The sequence below is a fragment of the Anoplophora glabripennis genome, unplaced genomic scaffold (assembly GCF_000390285.2).
Source record: "Anoplophora glabripennis isolate ALB-LARVAE unplaced genomic scaffold, Agla_2.0 scaffold21, whole genome shotgun sequence".
NCBI classification, from domain to species: Eukaryota; Metazoa; Arthropoda; class Insecta; order Coleoptera; family Cerambycidae; genus Anoplophora; species Anoplophora glabripennis.
In genome coordinates, this window is record NW_019416454.1 from 149,400 (window position 1) to 169,052 (window position 19,653).

The 19,653-nt window shown below is 32.3% G+C and overlaps 1 protein-coding gene across 2 annotated transcripts in view; it reads right to left on the reverse strand.

Moving 5' to 3' along the window:
• Positions 1-19,653, reverse strand: part of LOC108906240 (calpain-9-like) — a 287,355-nt gene that overhangs the window by 50,966 nt on the left and 216,736 nt on the right. For both annotated transcript variants that reach the window (XM_018709456.1, XM_018709464.1), the window contains one exon: positions 8,722-8,918. In XM_018709456.1, coding sequence (XP_018564972.1) covers positions 8,722-8,918 — 197 coding nt within the window. The remainder of the gene's footprint in view (positions 1-8,721; positions 8,919-19,653) is intronic.

Here is a 19,653-nt window from a genome sequence, read left to right on the forward strand (position 1 = left end):
TACAAGCTAAGGTTCTAATGTAAACATACATAAAACATACTTTTAAGCACTAAAAATGATGACAAATCGCTCCCAAAACTGTCCAGTTTATTTTCTTAGCAACGATGCACCCGTATTTTCTTGTATTACATGAGAATTTGCACTATAACTCTTCCACCTTAAGAATGAAGCATCCCCAGAAAGGTTGAGCTTCTTTCCATATAATTTTATTTCCTCTGGTTGATTGACTTTATACTCATGCTTTTCTTTGTCACCGTTAACCTTCTGTTCCTCCATCTTATGTAAAACTTAACATCAGCGATTTCTAATAGGACCTACAAAATAATAATTTTTAAGATTTAGACAAGATTTACATTTGAAAAAACAAAACAATTACAAGCCATAAAACAGTTAGATACTTACATAATAATTTTCCATTTCACACAAGGCGATATGATCATGTATCCCACAAAACATGTGCATATATACTGTCCATATTCATCAAACTAGACGTGTGTAAGTCGATGCACAGCGGACTGTCGGAAATTTTACGATTGTTGTATTTTCTCTTCTTGAGTAAAGATAATAAAGACGTTGTGGTTCTGTGTGTTTATTTTGACAATGATTGAACATCTATGGATAATAAAAGTGGACTGTATAAGATAGATGAGTACCGTTCTGCTTCATGCATAGCATGCTACTGAAATCTTAGAAGGGATGAGCTCGTGCGGCGAACCCTAAATCAGCGGCTGGAATAGCCAGGTTTCTTATTGAGTCGGCGCACTTCGTTCTCGGGTCTGACATATGATTATTATTACAAGACTATGAATATAACTTAACAACGATCATAACCGATTATGTACCGAGAGGTGACGATCACTTAACCATTATAAGATGCGTTTTACACGTTAAAAACGGAAACATATTCAGTATAAGAACGAATAATTCTGTTAATACAATTGTTATATACAAATTAGGATACTGGTCTTTATACAACAAATCTTCCCTACTATACAATTGGAATATAAAGTCTATAACACCTAATAATGTATAAGTAATTCATTATAACCTTTATTTCATAGATGCATAAGGTGTATTAAGCACCTTCCAGTTAAACTGATTGAATAATGAGTATGGAGATGATTGCTTTTTTTTAATAAAAGTTGTATATTGGTTATAAAAGTTTTAATATGAGCTATACACATTATTCTAGATAAACAGTTTAATAAGCCCATTTCTTTCAGTGCATGTATACCAATCGATTAGACAATTTTTACTTTGAATGGCCAGGTTTTGGGTCATTTTCCCCATAGTGCGTCGTCTCTCTCCGGGCATAGCACGCGACCTTACCAACAATGCGACCCGCGAGCCGGTCGGCGCAAATGGACTACTTAAAAGTCTAGTTATCGCCCAGTCGGAGGTAAATAATATCGATTTTCAATTTAATGGCGCGGCCCGACATTATTTCAACGCCTACCAGAGCTCGCACAATGGGCCCACGACCGTTTAATATTTGCCGGGACGCGCACCGCACACCCACCACCCTATTCTGGCCGATCACCTCCGAGGGGCTCTCTATAACAAGCTATATTTTACTATTCCCTGCCTGTTAGTTTTTCCGAATATCGTTTCCGATCGTAACGTAATATATTATTAGTGCGGGCGCTTAACGACGCGTAATGACGACAAGAACTAGCTTACAGTTTAATGTCCTGTGTGGTCGTGGGGCGGTATATTATTATAATTATGTAAACAGAAGACATGAAAAAAAATCTGACTTTAATTATTTCAATTTAGTCGTTTCTCATACACATACTGTGGTCAATTTCCTGATTTACAGAGATTGATAAAGAAATTGAAGACAAATAGAAATGGCTTCATTTATTTGGCTAATTTGGTGTTTTTTTAGTGAACTTTTAATATCTTTCTATAATACCAATTTTGGTTACATTCTGCAATTTCGACACTCGGTTTATTTTAAACATTTAATTTGAGCTACATGTCAAAGATTTTTTTTCATCAAATTTTAGTTATAGTTTTTCTAAAAAAGAATGTTTCGTATCTACTAGGGGACAACAACTAGTTACTATACCTCCCAACGACATTTTATGACACATTTTTTGAGATTAGGTTTCTTTTACAAACAAAACTAATTACTCTTAATCGTTAAAAAGGCACCGCTTTTGAGAAAAACACAATTGATAGCCCGGACAAAATAGACATTTCAAATAACGAAAATTCTGACAGAGATAAATTTTGTTAGAGATCTTGGTTACACCATTAGAAATAAAGTGTCAAAAGTCCCCATCGATCCCATGTGTGCTAAAAAAGTTATTCGGGGTCAAAAGTCAAAATTTAAGGTTTTTTGGATTTTTTTCGAAAACGGTAAGTTTTATCAAAAAACTAGCCCATGCTACCGAATTTCGACAAGTATACCTTTTTTTGTAACATCCTTTAGAGTTTACAGAACCGTTTAGAAATGTTATAAATTATGACTTTTAACATTTTTTTTTTTCGATTGTACCCCTCCAATTACCTGTATCGGCGACACTGCTTTTAAGAAAGAAACCGTTTGCACATTATTCTTAACGCACAGTTGATGTTTACTCGTGTACAAATTTTGACATTTTTATCTTTAGCCGATTTACACATAATTAAAGAAAACCATTTGGAAAGTAACAACTTCAACACACCGTAACAGGGCGTCTAAGAAAAAATCTTTATATGAACTACCCCTATTATTTTCCCATGAGGAACTTGCACACAAGTTTTTTTGAAACATGAACGGGACACCCTGTATATTTCCTTGAAGTCACAGGAAAATTTACTAAAATATTAGTCTCTACCATTTTTTCTAAATACGAAAGTAAAAAAGAATGTAATGTGTATTGCCCTGTTACTGTGAGAAATAAAAATTACTTGACTTTGGGACAGTTAACCGTATTTCTCTTGAAAAATGTACATTTTCAGTGATGTTAAAAAAACATATTTTTTTTTAAGTAAAATTAAAATTTATATTATAGTTTCTTATAATTATATGAGTTCTTATAGCAGGTTTGCCCCCACAGAGGCTAGACCTAAATGAACAAGGGCAGCTCAAATTGGTTGGCCAAATTATAGCACTAGACGAAATATATAAATTGTAGATTCTATAAATTAAATAAGAAATTTTAAATATTTCCAGAAAATGTAATACAGTGATTTACAACTTACTAAAAAAAATTTGGAAATATCTGCGCCATTAAAAAATAGACGAAATCACTAAAAAGTTATATAATTCATAGATTTCAAAAAAAAAATATTTGAAGGTTTCTTTAAAGCATCACGTACGAACGACAGTAAGTTCAGCCGATCTGATTTGATAAATACTCATTTATTTAGTATTATTGTGGTTTCCACAAAGCTTATTGCCGTGGTTTATCAGTCCAATCATGGAAGTGATGCTCAAAATGATATCGGAGAAATAATGTTCGCAACATACATGTTTGGAAACTTGAAAATTTTTATGTCATCCAACGTGATGGGTTTTTCGTTTTTCTTTTAAAGTCTGTTAATGATCGCTTAATTGGACCATTCATATTAACAAACGATTTCTAGAAGAAGTGCCCTTAACTAATAACAAATGTGGTTCTTTCACTATGTTGCTTTCCCTCATTTTCAATAAAATGTTTGAGATTAATTAAGTTCAAGACGTTTGGTGGATTGGATGAAGAGGACTGGCACCGTGACCACCGCGGTCTCCTGACTTAAACCTTCTCGATTGTTTTATGAGAACACCTCAAAGATGAAGTGTATCGTACTGAAGTGAAAACTATTTACATACACGTGTTATAGGAGTAGCTGCTACTAATAACTTACAACTACAATACCATCGAGAATGTATATTTGTCTTAGTTCGTCAAATCTGGATGAGACGTGCCCAAAGGTCGGTGGTCGATGAGTCGTCGGTGGTCACATTTTTTAACACTTAACAGGTAACAAAACACTAATTACTTATCATTTATTGATTGCATTTACAGTGAAGGGAATTAATAACAATAATAAAAACAATAATTAAATTCGCTACAATAAAATAGCTGTGATAAAAGTTCACTTATTTATTACATCGTTAAATTCATTTCGCTTTTTGTACGTAAATTTTTTGTACATGACGACTGACTGTACGTGCATTGCGTTAGATTAGGTATTAAAGTCAACCAAACTCCAATGGCATATAGATAACACTTTTAATTCTTTTAAACAATTTTCGAGGTGTCCGTTCCTTATTTTTTTAGATAAGATATGAATCACGCTGAATGCGAGCTTGTTATTAATATATAAATTAATGCAAAAAATTAAAGGGTCAAAAGAATTTCCGAAATTTTTCCGTGATTTTTAACAGACTGTATTTAGGTGAAAATTGTCGGGAATTAAAAAAAAGCATTTTGAAGCTCTAAGATTCTAGTTTTTAGATCTTCCGGTCGAAATTTTTTAGGAGCTAAGTACGGTTATCATGCAATTCCAATAAATAGCGCAAATTTTCTTTTTTTTCCACGGACTTGGAAATTTTTTTTTTCTGCTAAGCCATTGCATGGACCAGATAGCTTATTTATTCAGCTTTAATTTCTTTTTTTTGAAATTTCGATACAACCATTTTTCATCGAAATATCGGACTTTTAATGGAAAAGGATCCTTTTGTCTTCAATCATCGATACCTATCTCGGTAAAAATGTGAGAAAACCTCAAAAAATTTTTTTTTCCATTTTAATCATGATTATGAGGTGTTTAAGCTCAAAAAACGTGACCCTTTAATTTTTTTCAAAAGTTTGACGGAACAAAGAAACGGTTCGCTAGATCGAGATGACACTTCACAGGGTTCTTTTGGGTATATGGAACTGTAAAAGTCATGCTTAACATTAGTCATTTCATGAATATTTCTAATTTAGCCGTCAATTTTCGAAAAACCAAACATGTTATAGGAAATTTATTCCAGTTTTCGAAACTGCCCTTCAATTCTCTGTACAGCCATTAAAAGTACGATATTTCGACGAAAAATGGTCGTATTAAAATTAAAAAAAAGGAAATTGAAGCTGAATAAACAAGTTATCTGGGCCATGCAATGAAAAAAATTTTCCAAGTCCTTGGACCAGAGACAAAAAAAAGAAAATTTGTAAAATTTTATTTCGCGCTGTTTCTTAGAATGATAACCATAGCTTCTAAAAAATTTCGACCGAAAGATCTAAAAACTAGAATCTTAGAGCTTGAAAATGCTTTTTTTTTAATTCCCGATAGAACCATTTTTCACCTAAATACAGTCTGTCAAAAATCACGAAAAAATTACGGAAATTCTTTTGACCCTTAATTTTTTGCATTAGTGTATCTAATAAGTCAATTTATTATGCTTTGTAGTTTACTGTTATCTGTACCACAAGAAACGATATCAACATCTAGGCGTTCTAATAGCAGGTCCCATACAGAGCCTAGCCCCAGAACAACAGAAATGATTGAAAATTGTAAAAAGGTGCCACACATATAAATATGATGAACTGATACAATTTCTTGAACAATTTAATGTAAAAAATTAATAACAAATGTAAAGCAGGTTACATAAATTATGGTAAATTGGCCAAGAAACTGAAAAAAATACATTTTTCCTAATTTCTTGACTAAAATTGGTGGTTTTTAGTTGTTAATATCCAAGTATGTACTATCAATTTTAGTTGCATTTTACAGTTTTGGCAACTATTTCTATTTTAAATATTTAAATAGTAATTACGTCAGTCTATTATGATTTGTGATTTGAACTAAAATATTTCTACTGGCGAGAAATTCCTAACAAATTAGGATGTATAGTGAGGGAACTAAAGCTTCTTGACCTTATAATAAATTTTTAGTAAATAGACATATACAGCGTGTCTCCGGATACGTAGTAAAATGACTACAAGAGACAAAAAATGCTGATGTTAGAAAATGGCTTTGCAGCAGTCCTTCTTGTTCATGAAACAAAATCTGCCATGGTTTCGAATTCGCAAAATTCAGCAAGTAATTTTAAAAATATATATCGTTTTCATCCGCGAAGCGTTATTTCACTATAAGATACGATAAAACGTTATTAAAAAAAGGTTTCTCAGGATGAAAAACTGAATAAGTGTGCACATTTTCAATGCTCTAATCATATTATAGCAATCTGAAATGTAACCAACCCCTGAAATTAAATTTATTATGACATAAAACATCTCAAACGGAAAAGGTGTAAAAAACTGTTTCAGTGAAGCTCTTTCAATTCCGCGAAGAGGAAATCTATAATACCGTCGACTATTTACTCTGCCAAGGTAACCGTCCATACTACAAAACCAGAAGATGCAGGGATAAGATCGCGCTCACATTCTTTACATCTACAACAAACAGTCTTAAGTGATTATTAAAATGAAATATTGTGAAGATTTTATTTTATACGGCCTATCGCGTTTCTTAGATAACTGTTGCCTATTGTTGTGCGAGAGGACGAAGCGCGAGCCACAGAAGACGATGTTGATCTCGTTAGAAGAGCCTTCGGGATTTTCTACGGTTATTTTTAATAAGAATATAACTAGATTGCGCATTGTTTGAGGAAAATAAAGATATCTGATATTGGTCTTTTTACCACCGTGCAAATATTTTACATATTAGAGCGAAATATAAATTTTTAATATTGCTCCGCATTAGATGATGATGGTCTGACGGTCTTTCCCGTGATCTAAAAATATATAGGGTATTTAAAAAAACAATGGGATATATGTCAAGATTTTTTTTAAAATCCGTACAACTTTCGTTCTTTTTTTTCGTAGCGGAGAAAAATGGGGGACAATATGGAGGAATGAAAAGGACGTAAGTACTATTGTTAAATATAATCAGTAATGTTAATGAATATTTTAATAAAAATAGTACTTACGTGATTTTACAACAAATACAACAAAGTTTTTTGGGCATTCTATACAGGGTGTTTCGTAAGTCGATGCATTCCTTGCAGGAGGTTATAGTACAAATGATTTGTGAAATATTTCCTTAATATACCATGTTCCGAAAACGCTTAGTGTCCGATCCACAGAGTGTTAAAGTTTTAATAAAAAAATGCAAATTTATAAATATTGCGGAATATTTTAATGAAATTTTACAAGCGTTGACAGTTAACAATAATACATATTTTACGATAAAAATATTGTTTTCAGTTTCACCAGTGGCGTGCGCATAGGCACGTCTCTAAATATTGTTAAAGACAAAAATGATACACCACTGATTTTTCTTAAAATAAATATTATTTTTGAATTCCTTGTTCAATTTGGAAGGGAAAAGGTATCTCGACTGTTTTTCTTATGACACACTGTTTTCGAGTAAAAAAAATAAAATCGATTTATGGCGTAATTCGGTTTCAATAATTTGAAAAATAGCAAATTATGCACTTCACTGCTTCACACTCAAACAGTTAAAATGACAGCTATTATTAATTTTTTCAAACAATAACAAAAAACGAGTGCACAGCCAACTTGTTAATTTCTGTTTAGATAGTGCATAGTAAATCTAAAAACTGATAAAATTTTTTTAAACTGATGTTAACTGCGAGGAATAATAATTTTTTGTAATAATATTGGTACAAAAAAAAGCTGAGTGCATTGAAACCGTATTATGCCATGCAACAAATCGATTTTCATTTTTTTACTCGAAAACGGTGCGTCTTAAGAAAAACAGTCGAGATACCTTTTCTCTTCCAAATTGAACATGGAATTGAAAAATAATTTTAATTTTTAAGAAAAATCAGTGGCGTATCATTTTTTTCTTTAAAAATAAGACGTGCCTATGCGCACGCCACTGATGAAACTAAAAACAATATTTTTATCGTAAAACACATATTGTTGTTAATTGTCAAAGCTTGTAAAATTTCATTAAAATATTTTGTGTGGTTTCCGCAATATTTATAAATATGCATTTTTTTATTTAAACTTTATCACCCTGTAGATCAGAAACTAAGCGTTTTCGGAATATGGTATATTAAGGAAATATATCACAAATCACTTTTACTAGAACCTCCTGCAAGGAATGCATCGACTTAACAAACACCCTGTATAGAATTTCTTAAATTAATGCTATAATTTCAAAGGGTTTTAGACAGAAAACTCTTATAAACCCAGTGTCTAAAGGGACAGATTTTCAAGTTATAGGTAGAAATATCACAATTTACCAAATATTTTTGGAGGTTTTTAAAGCAAACTGAAGAAATTTTATAAAGTAATTTCACTCAACGGTAAAAATTCACCACATTACGCAAAGACACGTTCAGACACCAAAGTAGGATTTGCTTTAAGAAGATCGTACTTTAAAGATTTTACAGGGTGATTCACAAATGGTGACCAAAAATGGACCCGCGTATTCTTTGGTGAATTTTAAAGGGAATCTTTCCTATAAAGTTTTTATCTAGGACGTTTCGTTAAAAAGATACAGGGTGTTAACCTTCAAAAAATATTTTTAATTTTTTTAAATAATTTAAAAACTAGTAAGTGAAATAATTTGGAAAAATTTTGGTCAATGTTTATATAAAATACATGTACCCAATTTCAAATTATTTCACTTATTAAGCCTAAAACTTATATAGGAAAGACTCCTCTCAAAATTCACCAAAGAATACGAAGTTTCATTTTTGGTCACCATTTATGAATCACACTGTATATATTTTTTAAATTTCTGATTTTCAGAAACTTCTACCATTATAAGGACACTTTTCTGACTCACCTGAATGCTCCGCAGTAAGAACTGGTGCTTTCAAATCCTTGATCGGGAGGAATCACCCTCTCCAGGAATTTGGGAGTCAAGGCCAAAGAGGCGACAGCCGCCAAAAGCCACTGGTCTCCCAGTTCGCCGGCTTCTACAGAAAATCGCGAATTATCACCAGTAGCTTCTCCCATGAAGTGAGGCCTCTGACAGATTTCCTGCAACAAAAAAATATTAAATGATTACAATTTATTTACCGTAGAATTAGAATGATATTTAACCCTCAAAGTTAATAAATTGGGACGCACTGGCGGCTGGTGCGGGGGGCACTGGGTCGCTGACCCCTCTAGAAATTCATAGTAAAGAAAATATTTAAAATTTACAATATACTTAATAAAATAGAAAATAATTAGTATTCTATTAAAGTATACCCAAAATATCCTTGTTTAAAAACATACACAAATTTATATTCAAATCCAGGGATATTATGATATGTATAATGTAGACTTTATTTTCACAAAGACAACTTTAAATAAAGGAATACCACAACCACCATTTTGCATAAAAATCAAGCGTTTGTTTACACAAATCTGCTTTCGTTAAATGGAATATCAGATGGTGCCATGTTTTAGAAACACCCTATGTTATTAATTTTAACATGTATAAACGCTATTCACTGGTTCAAGACAATCCCTAAGCGATGCTATATGATAGAGGGAGCAAGACCTTCTATTTCGGAGAAACAGCGAGAGATTTGTTAAAACACTTGGCGTTCTTGCGGTTTCTCTTGGATAACTTATCCACTTTAAGTATTTTTACGGGCACACATTTGTCTGCCTCTTTTCATACTATTCTTCATGAACTACTTATTATTACTGCTTTATTATATTACCTTATTATTGTTAAATCCAAGATGAAAAAGTAAACAACAGAAAATTAAATAATTCTAGGCACATCGCATAAAAACAAACTCCAAGTGCTTAGAACGGGCAGAAAACGGCTGCTTCTCGGCAACTCCAACGCTCGACACACATAAATCAGCGTTGCCCAACAAAGTGTATCGTCAGCCGAGAGAGACATCACCGGTACGCATCTGTACGTCTCATAATACGCATGGTTGGCTTCTAATCGCTTCCTTAACGTTCGCGAGCGGTGAAATTGTCAAGAGGAAGCGATCTAGGCGATCTAATTAATTTCAGCATTTCCTCTATATTAAAACGTAAGTGCGCGTCTTATTAAATGAAATGGTGAGCTCGAGATTTTATCTGTTGATGGATATTTTTACAGGTCTATATTAAACGGACTTTACAGGGTGTAAAACGTAACGAATTTCTGATTTTGGCAATGTTTCAAAAACTTCTCGACCAACCGCCAAGTACAAAGATTCAATATGCAAGGTATACTGTGTACAGTATAATATGCCAGTGCGGCTTGTGAATAGGTGAGGCCTGTGGCTTTTTTACTAAGTGGGCAAGAAAAAAAAAATTTTCAAGGTCAAGCGACTAAATGCATATGGAACTCTTGTGTCATCGTATTTCTTAAGTAGGTATCTAGGTAAGTCTTAATGCGATTAAGATACAAAAAGTTTCTTTCTACCCAGACACTTGTTGCAGGAATTGTTAAAACTGGGCAAAACAACTTGTATGTTTTCGAAAATACCATTTTAAATTCCTTGCATAATATTTCTATCGTTTTTTTGAACTTCTAAATTATGAAATTGTTTGTCTCTATACAAAATATTAAGATCGTTTTTCAACCTATCTATTTCAAAAACGTTTGGATACATTTGTAATAAACATTCAAACGATTTTTCGGGAAATTTTTTGCATAATCGGGAAATATTGAGGAATCTATTAAAGCAAAAAAAATTAAATCATGTAAATTCCCAAAACGAGTATGACGGGAAATGTATTTCGGAAATGTTTCTAATTCGTCGCAACTTTTGTCCCGTTTACTTGGTAGTCTAATACTATTTTTCGCATAATTAAAAACGTTTTTAAATTTTTCTTCGTTTCTTAGTTCAGAAATTCTTTGACTAGTGATTTTAATTTGTTTAGAGCAATAGTTTGCAATAGTTTTTAGTCTTACATTGTTTTGTTGTAAGGAAGTTGTTTTTTATTTACTTTAAATTAATACCTGCTTTGTCCTTATCCTTAAAGCCTTTGTACTATCTCTCACACTGACATCAGACACTACCCGTGTACTATGCGACGCGTGCATTAACCACAGCGAACCGAAACACTAAAACTAGAAGCAGCTTTGAGCCTCCTAAACCACGTATAAATTTTTGGGTTTTATATTATACATGGAATTGGTTGCTCTTAGGTTTTTAATATTGACTTGTACAAAATAATGTGTTTAAATTGAAAAATATTCTTTGAAGAAGTTCCAGATCGGGAGCGAAACGTTAGAATTTTAATAAAAAATTATTGCTGCTGTTTTCTTATCTTTTTTGACCAGCGGTCAAACTAGAACCTGATACCTAAGAAAAATAATCCCAATTATATAAAAGATTTTATACAGGGTGTTTCAGTTATAAATATCATTAACTTTAACCATGTATTCGAAAGGCCTAGTAAAGATAGAAAATCGAAAAAAAATTACTCGACCTTTTAAAAAATAAAACTCTCGTTAACTCGGCGCTTCACTTGTAGTGAAACAGCTGATTTCCTAGTCGTCGTCTCGTCCAGTCTTGCAAATGCTTTCAAAATCAAAGTGCAACCGATATCAACTTTATGGACGAATGAGTGAGCGTTTTTTGGCTGTACTTATCATTTTAAATAAGTAAGTACCATACAACTCTGAAAAGAAATAAGTCACACCATGAGGTATACGTACTACAAACTTAATGATTACCTACTTGAACATATGTATGTAATACTAAAAACTCATGATTAATCACAGCCACACAGAAAAAAAAAGTTGGGTATACTTTTTATGCGCCATATATTTTTCGTAGTAATTAGGCCTCCTGAACACGAATCTGGGGTCAGAATTGGCCCATCACGTCACAATTTTTTCCTAACCTCAAGAAACTTGTGAAAAATAGTGAAAATTGATGAAAATTTACTAGGAAAATTTGGAAAAAAATTTATTTCCACATCAAATAGTACATTTTTATGTAAAAGACTCTGCTGAATTCAAATCCACTGTCAGAATTGAGCTAGAACGTGTGGTTTTTTTTCTAACCTCAAAAAACCGAGCAGGAATCGCTATTTTCAAATTCTGAGCGGATTTTGACCAGATTTTGTATAAAGGGGTTTTTTGGGTCGCTGATTACGAATATGAATTCACATTGTAAAAATTCAAGATGGCTGATCCAATATGGCGGGTGTACTTTTTTGAAATCCACCGATTTCAGTAAAATTTGGCATCATAAGGATTGCTGGTTGATCTCACCTTCATTAATCACACATCTGGAGCCAGATTTTCATAAATCAAGGTAAAAGATTCCACTCCGTCTAAAAATGTGACTTCGCTTAAAAAAATGACTTAAGGACTCTACACATGTAATGATGTGTAGTGTGATGTGCTTGTTTCCATGGGACAAGACAAAAAAGTTTCTACTTTATTCTTTCATTTATTTAGTCGTGCATGGGCTTATGGTTTTCCAATCAGATTTTTTTAACTACTATGCAGTTTTCCTATGGCATTTAGATGCTTTTATTTCTTAATAATTTTAAAGTTCAAGGAAAAGGACACATTACTGCCACACAGCACATCACTGCATCTGCTTATGCCTTCAATCTAAAAATGTGACTTTGCCGAAAAAATGCCGCCTACTCGGCCTAAAATTATGACTCTGCCTACAAATTTTACCTTGATTTATGAAAATCTGGCTCCAGATGTGTGATTAATGAAGGTGAGATCAACCAGCAATCCTTATGATGCCAAATTTTACTGAAATCGGTGGATTTCAAAAAAGTACACCCGCCATATTGGATCAGCCATCTTGAATTTTTACAATGTGAATTCATATTCGTAATCAGCGACCCAAAAAACCCCTTTATACAAAATCTGGTCAAAATCCGCTCAGAATTTGAAAATAGCGATTCCTGCTCGGTTTTTTGAGGTTAGAAAAAAAACCACACGTTCTAGCTCAATTCTGACAGTGGATTTGAATTCAGCAGAGTCTTTTACATAAAAATGTACTATTTGATGTGGAAATAAATTTTTTTCCAAATTTTCCCAGTAAATTTTCATCAATTTTTTACTATTTTTCACAAGTTTTTTGAGGTTAGGAAAAAATTGTGACGTGATGGGCCAATTCTGATCCCAGATTCGTGTTCAGGAGGCCAAATTACTACAAAAACTATATGTCGCATAAAAAGTATACCCAACTTTTTTTTTCTGTGTGGCGGTGTAAAATAGAACAGTGAAAACGTTAAGAATAGGCATTAAAGTTAGGTTAGTGACAGAACAGTAGGTAGGTCAACGGTCAGGACCGGACCGAAAAGGGGTTTAAATAATGATTTAAAAATATTTTTTTTCGGCGTAAATGTGCATTTAAAAATCAAAAAATGGTCGAGTAAATATTTTTTTTCGATTGTCCGTCTTTATTAGGCCTTACGAATACGTGGTTAAAATTAATGACATTATGATTGACTATGTATGTGCAGTAATTTTTTTCTCAGTATATTTGCAATAGCGAAATTCTTAAACAAATACGAACGTGCCTAAACAAAGAAAAATTGACTCCTCAGTATCACGTCCCCATGTATGTATTTTTAGCTGGTACTTTCACCGGAAGTATTTTTACGTTTTCAGATAAAACAAGGAATACCTACACTGACCTAGATTGCAGAACAATTCTACAAAGATTATACCAACAAATAATGACCTGGATTAGCATATTTCACGAGGTTTATAAGGCAGTGCGTACCCGTTATATGTTAATCAAAAAAACTTGTCCGGTTGAAAATCAGTTTGCAAATGTTGACTTTTTAAAATTCCCTGCCAAAGGAAGAACAAGCGAAGCAACAGAAAACAAGTGTCGGCCTAAATAAAAATTCTTAGATGCAAAAGTAACAATTGATTCTTTGATTAATTTAAATAAAATTTACCGTATTGCAAATTTACACTTAAGGAGCTAGCCATTATTATTGGTCGTTGTTGGCACTGTCAACGAGCATCATAATAAGATATGACAAAATTATCAGCATCAGTGTAATGAATGTTATTACTTCTAATTTTTTCAGAAAAAATGGCATGATTCTTCCATTTTAACATCATTTTGAGTTCTTACGATGTTAACATGATAAACAAAAGAGTAATTATGTTACTTATTGGTTTTACTTATAGGTATTTAATATCTGTTGGGTTGTAGATCTAAATATACGATTTATGTCGCAAAACGAATTACAATTAATCATTTCTAATGATATATTATACTGACACTATTACGTGTGTACTATTGTGACGATATCTTATGAAAAAAACAATAAGCAAATTGAATTTCTCAAGGAATTTGCCTTGTACTCCTTGCATAACTATTAAACAAGTAGGTGAAAGACAATTTCCCATACACATATCATATAATTACAGCCTATATACAGGGTGTTTCAGAAAGACCTCCCGTAAATTCAGGGGGTGATCGTACGACAAAAAAGAATAATTTTTTGTCTTATGGACTATATGTCTATCTCCTCTTGTTTTCGAGATACAGAACGACAATATAAATTTTTTTTAATAGAATTTTTACGAAAATTTCCAAACGGTGCGAAATATTAGTCATTACTAACTACAGTCACTAACAATCACAAACATTTTAATATAAAGTTAAATAGAGTTTAAAATATTACTGAGAATGTATGCGTTGTTTATGAGACATCCATAAATAAGTTTTTACATGAGCCTACTTTGAGGAAAGTCACTTATTTTCTTCACCGTAATATTGTAAGAGTTCAATTAAAAGCCTTTTTTCTCGAAAACGGTCCACATTAGGAAGTTCTAACAAGAGTACATTATTTTTAGAAAATACAATTGTACATAAGAAATTGGAGCGCGAATGGTAAAAACCCTAACCTTAAAAAAACTAGAATCTAAAATGTAATAGGAATGTAGCGGAACTAGCGCCCTCTAGGGAAAATCCAAAAAATTATTAAACCAATGTAAGTATTTGGCGTCCCTAAAAACTCTGGAATACCAAATTTCATAAAAATATTTCGCACCGTTTGAAAATTTTCGTAGAAATTCTGTTTAAAAAGTGTTATTTTGTCGCTCTGTATATCGAAAAAAGAGGAGAAAGACATATAGTTCATAAGACAAACAATTCTTATTTTTTGTCGTACTATCACCCCCTGAATTTACGGGAGGTCTTTCTGAAACACCCTGTATAAATTGCAAGATTCTAAGAGCGCCCGTAGTAAAATTTTGATTAATCAATTTAGACAATTTAGTTATAAGTAAATCAAATCCATATTATTTTCAACAAAAACCATTACTTTTTTTTAAAGATAATTAAGAGATAAGATTAAGATATATTAAGATGAATGGCAGAAGGGACAGATGACGAATTTCTGGTCTACGAACACTTTATAAAAATAATATGTAGACTAGAGGACAAAAAAAATCCATTAAAAATGTGTAGATATATTAATTCTATAAAACTACACTATGGTATTAAGAATTCTTTATCTTAACTCAAACTGAATTAATTTCGATTCGCTAATCACTATAAAAGTAGATAGAAAAAACATTGTAATAGGCTAGTTGACACCGCCAAGCGTTGATATACTTTTTATGAGCTGTCAAAACGCAATTTTTTCAAAGATTGAATTATAATGCAAATTAAAAGCGTCAACATAGTAGTCGTAAGGTGGTCCAGTCACTTTAAATTTTTTTTTCGACATGTTGCACCTCTTAAATTTTAATGAAAAAGTCGTCTATTGACAGTTTTTTTTAAATAGCTCATAAATTAACTAAGATATAGAGCTAATATCTACTCGATCAACTATTAGCGCCCTCTACAATATAACAGTTTCGCTAGGACGTACGGCTAGACCCTTTCTTTTTCGTTGGTTTTCTAATAATATTTATTCAAAAACCGTTGAAGCTAAAAAAATTTAAACTCCAAATCCGAAAACTAGAAACTTGAACCTTCAATTTCCTTTTCCTTTATTTTCTCTACGATCATTTCCCTCCAAGTTACAGCTCTTTGAAAATCACCCAAATATTTGTTTTTTTTAATATCCCTTAATTTCTGTGACCAGAGTTATATAATAGTGTTTTATATCATTCATTACTAATTTTTCAGGTATAATATGTGTTTTCAAATGTTTCTTTACATCTCTTCCACCTTTACGGAATACTTCTTATTGTATCAAAATACAAAAAAAAGTTCAATAAAATTGCCATTTGCTATGTCCATCCCTAACTCAATTATTATCCCGCATGCAGGTCTAGTTTTTTCTCCCGTTACACGACGTCGCACTGAAACGCCTTTATCCTAGTAAAACAGTCACATAAAACCTTTTATTGTACTCGCTATAAATTAATGATACGGTCATGTAGTCGCATCTGAAGATGTATAATTATGGTTGTAGCAAAACAATGTAAACAGGAACTACTTCGCGAGCTTCGCATTCTTGAGAACTCTTCTTTGTATAGTACCTGCACCAGTAGGTACAGTTTTAATGTTGCAGTTTACTTATACGTGTGCATCATTTGTTTAATAACTGTTAACAAGAGAATTTAATAAATGATTGCAAATCATATGAAAAAGTAGCTTTTAGATAAAAAAAACATAAACAAAATGTTAATGGACTAGAATTACTAATGGAATTGTGATGACTAGACTTAGTGCACGTGCAGAGTCTAACAGAGCCGGCGTGGGGGTCGGTGGCTTTCACAGCTGACTCGCGTTTTGAACTGTTCAGTTATTTATGAAATCTTGTAGTAGTTGGTGTCGCGTCGATGCCTTTATTTTTTTACGTCTGCTGTAAATTGTATTCGTCTTGTGTATTTAAATAACTATTTATAAATAGTAACATAATTTAAATTAACAACTATTAGTTGGGGAGAAAAGTGAAGTAAAATGCCAAAAGAGAAAAGAAATAGACGGGAATTATTTCAAATGTGGTTTGACATTGATCCCGAAGGTTACAGGGACATACGTATCAAAGGAAATGACCTGTTTTGTACTGTGTGTGAACGCATTATAAATGCTTTTTACAAAATTAAAGTGACAAGACATTTGAAGAGCCATGCCTCGTCCAGCGCTGAACACTGTATTTTTCTATGTACTTACAGACGCCTTTCTTTCAAGCAATATTTCATTAAACAAATTAGAGAACCCCAAGTTCCGTAATTCCGTAAATTGGAATCACATGGACTATCCTTAAATGTACAATTGTGATATAATGGATGATGTACAAAAAATATATACTATGCCAATAATACAAGCCCAGCCAGTAGTACGATAAAAGAAAAAATGTAAAGAATGTTGGAAGAAAATCTAGGATACACCATTTTGAAAAACATATGTAAAGTTTTATCTGGTACATATCAGCAGTTACCAGCAAATATATTAATTTATAGTTCATGCTTCAACAATTTCTCATACTGTCCGTTCAACGGTCGTTTTCCCTACACAAGTTAATATTAAGTGATAAACGTCGCCGTTTCACTAAAGAAAACTTAGAAAAGCACGTAGTAACATGTTTTAACTCCTTCCAATATGCCAGGAAGCCTTGTCACAACACTAAGGTTTTTCGGGTAAGAGGTGTCATTTAAAGTTATATAGGTATTTTATCATCTACTTAGCCTTGCTCTTTGCGACATATTTTCTCTAAACATATTAATATTTTCTTTCGTCATCTGACTACGGTCCTGTTAAACTTCGCGCGACACTAAGCGTGGTGATGACCATTTCAAGTATACAGGGTATTAAATGAAGGACACAAATACAATTAGAAAATACTAAGGTCAAAATATGATCATTGAGCCAAATACGAGGTGTTTTCAGAAAACAATTGTGCAAATTCATTTTTGTTTTTGTTTGAGGAAAAAATTGACATTTTTGACATATTTTTTTACACCAGTACTGCCACAGTCAGAAAAATGTATAATAACCTGGTTACTTCTCTTTACATGTAACGGCATGAGGAAAATATGTGATATTGTTTGAAATATTTCTCTAAAAAAAAATTAAAATTTTCAACAGACAAATTATCGCCGAAAATGATAATTTTGAAACAGTTTGTATTGTGTATATATTAGGGTGGCCCAAAAAAAAACGAATATTTTTTTTCGTGTCTTGTGAAAATATATTAGTTTATCATGTTTTAAGAGCCCACTCAAAAAATCAGCTCAAAAAAATTATTTTAGAGGTCGCTCAAAATTTTTGAAAATTTCCAAAATCGTCAAAAATTGAATATTTTTTCTCGTTATTTTATCATATTCTAGGTTCAAAAAAATATCGATTCTGAAAATTTCAAATCGATATTTTAATTTCTAAAGGTCGCTCAAAATTATTTTAACTTTCAAAGAAGTGTACCTGTTTTCGAGCGACTTCTAAAAAATAAATATCAACGAACTAATATATTTTTTTTATTGAATTTGATGAAAAAAGAATAGAAATAAATCACGAGACACTTAAATTTTAAAAAATTAAAAAATTATAAATATATTGATACTCATGATGCGGTAGTAAATTTTGCCTCGAGAAATTTATTTCTATTCTTTTGTTCATCCAATTCAATAAAAAAATTATTAGTTCGTTGATATTTATTTTTAGAGGTCGCTCGAAAACTTTTTAGGAACACTACTTTTAAAGTAAAAAATAATTATGAGCGATCTTTTCAAATTAAAATATCGATTTGAAATTTTCAGATTCGAGATTTTTTTCATCCTAGAAAATGATAAAATAACGAGAACAAAATTAAAAAAAAAATCAATTTTTTGACGATTTTGGGTATTTTTAAAAATCTTGAACCTCTAAAATATTTTTTTTGAGCTGATTTTTTGAGGGGGCTCTTTAAACATGATAAACTAACATATTTTCACAAGAGACATGAAAAAAAAAAATCGTTTTTTTTGGGCCATCCTAATACGTATGCGCTGAAGGAGTAAGCAAAATTTCACATTTTTCACTGATTGATATTGTAATGCTTTGGACCTATCTTTGCAACCTGGACCTCTCAAGAGGGCTTCAAGGGTCCTCTAGTAAGACACCATCCTCCCACATAAACAAAGCGATTTTTACTGACCACGATCCGATACGATCTGCTTTGCCACTGCGCCTCTTGTAGACTTTTTCCTCGACACCTCGCGATCCCCTATCACTCGTTAGCAGGCAACTGAAAATTTCAATTCTATCATTATCTCGTGATCTTTAAACGGTCTTTCGAATTTTATTGCGGGAAAAAATCGCCGCTACACCACTCTGATGAAGCCGCAAAAGGCCGGTGATAATCTGTGGAGGGCTTAAATAATGGGAAGATAAGGAATTTTTTCATTAAGATAGGAACAATTTTATTACAACGGTGGAGTTACATCGTTTGTAAAAACTATACTGGTAGAGTACTAGTATTTATAAAATTATGGACGCATTTACTGAAATGTTAGAAAAAAAACAAGGCCAGTTACTGCGAGAGCAAGATATCTAGATGTTCAATTTTAATAGTGAGAAAAAAAAACAAACATGGTGATAATATACAGGGTGATCCTAAATTGTCTCCGGATATTTTCAAGGCATATAGTGCAGTAGACACTAGCGGCCCTTTTTTATATAAATTTTTTCCTAAAAATCGATAATGATGGAGACATTAGATGGAGTCTATGCAGCTCTGGGATATCCTCAGGAGTTGTTATTGGATAGGTCTGAAATGCATGGTTTAATTAGGAGGAGGGTTATGTACTCGATAATGTTCTTGTACAAAATTATCAACCACGATATTGATTGCATTGAGCTTACAACACAAATGAATTACCGTGTTCTTCGAATAAATGCCC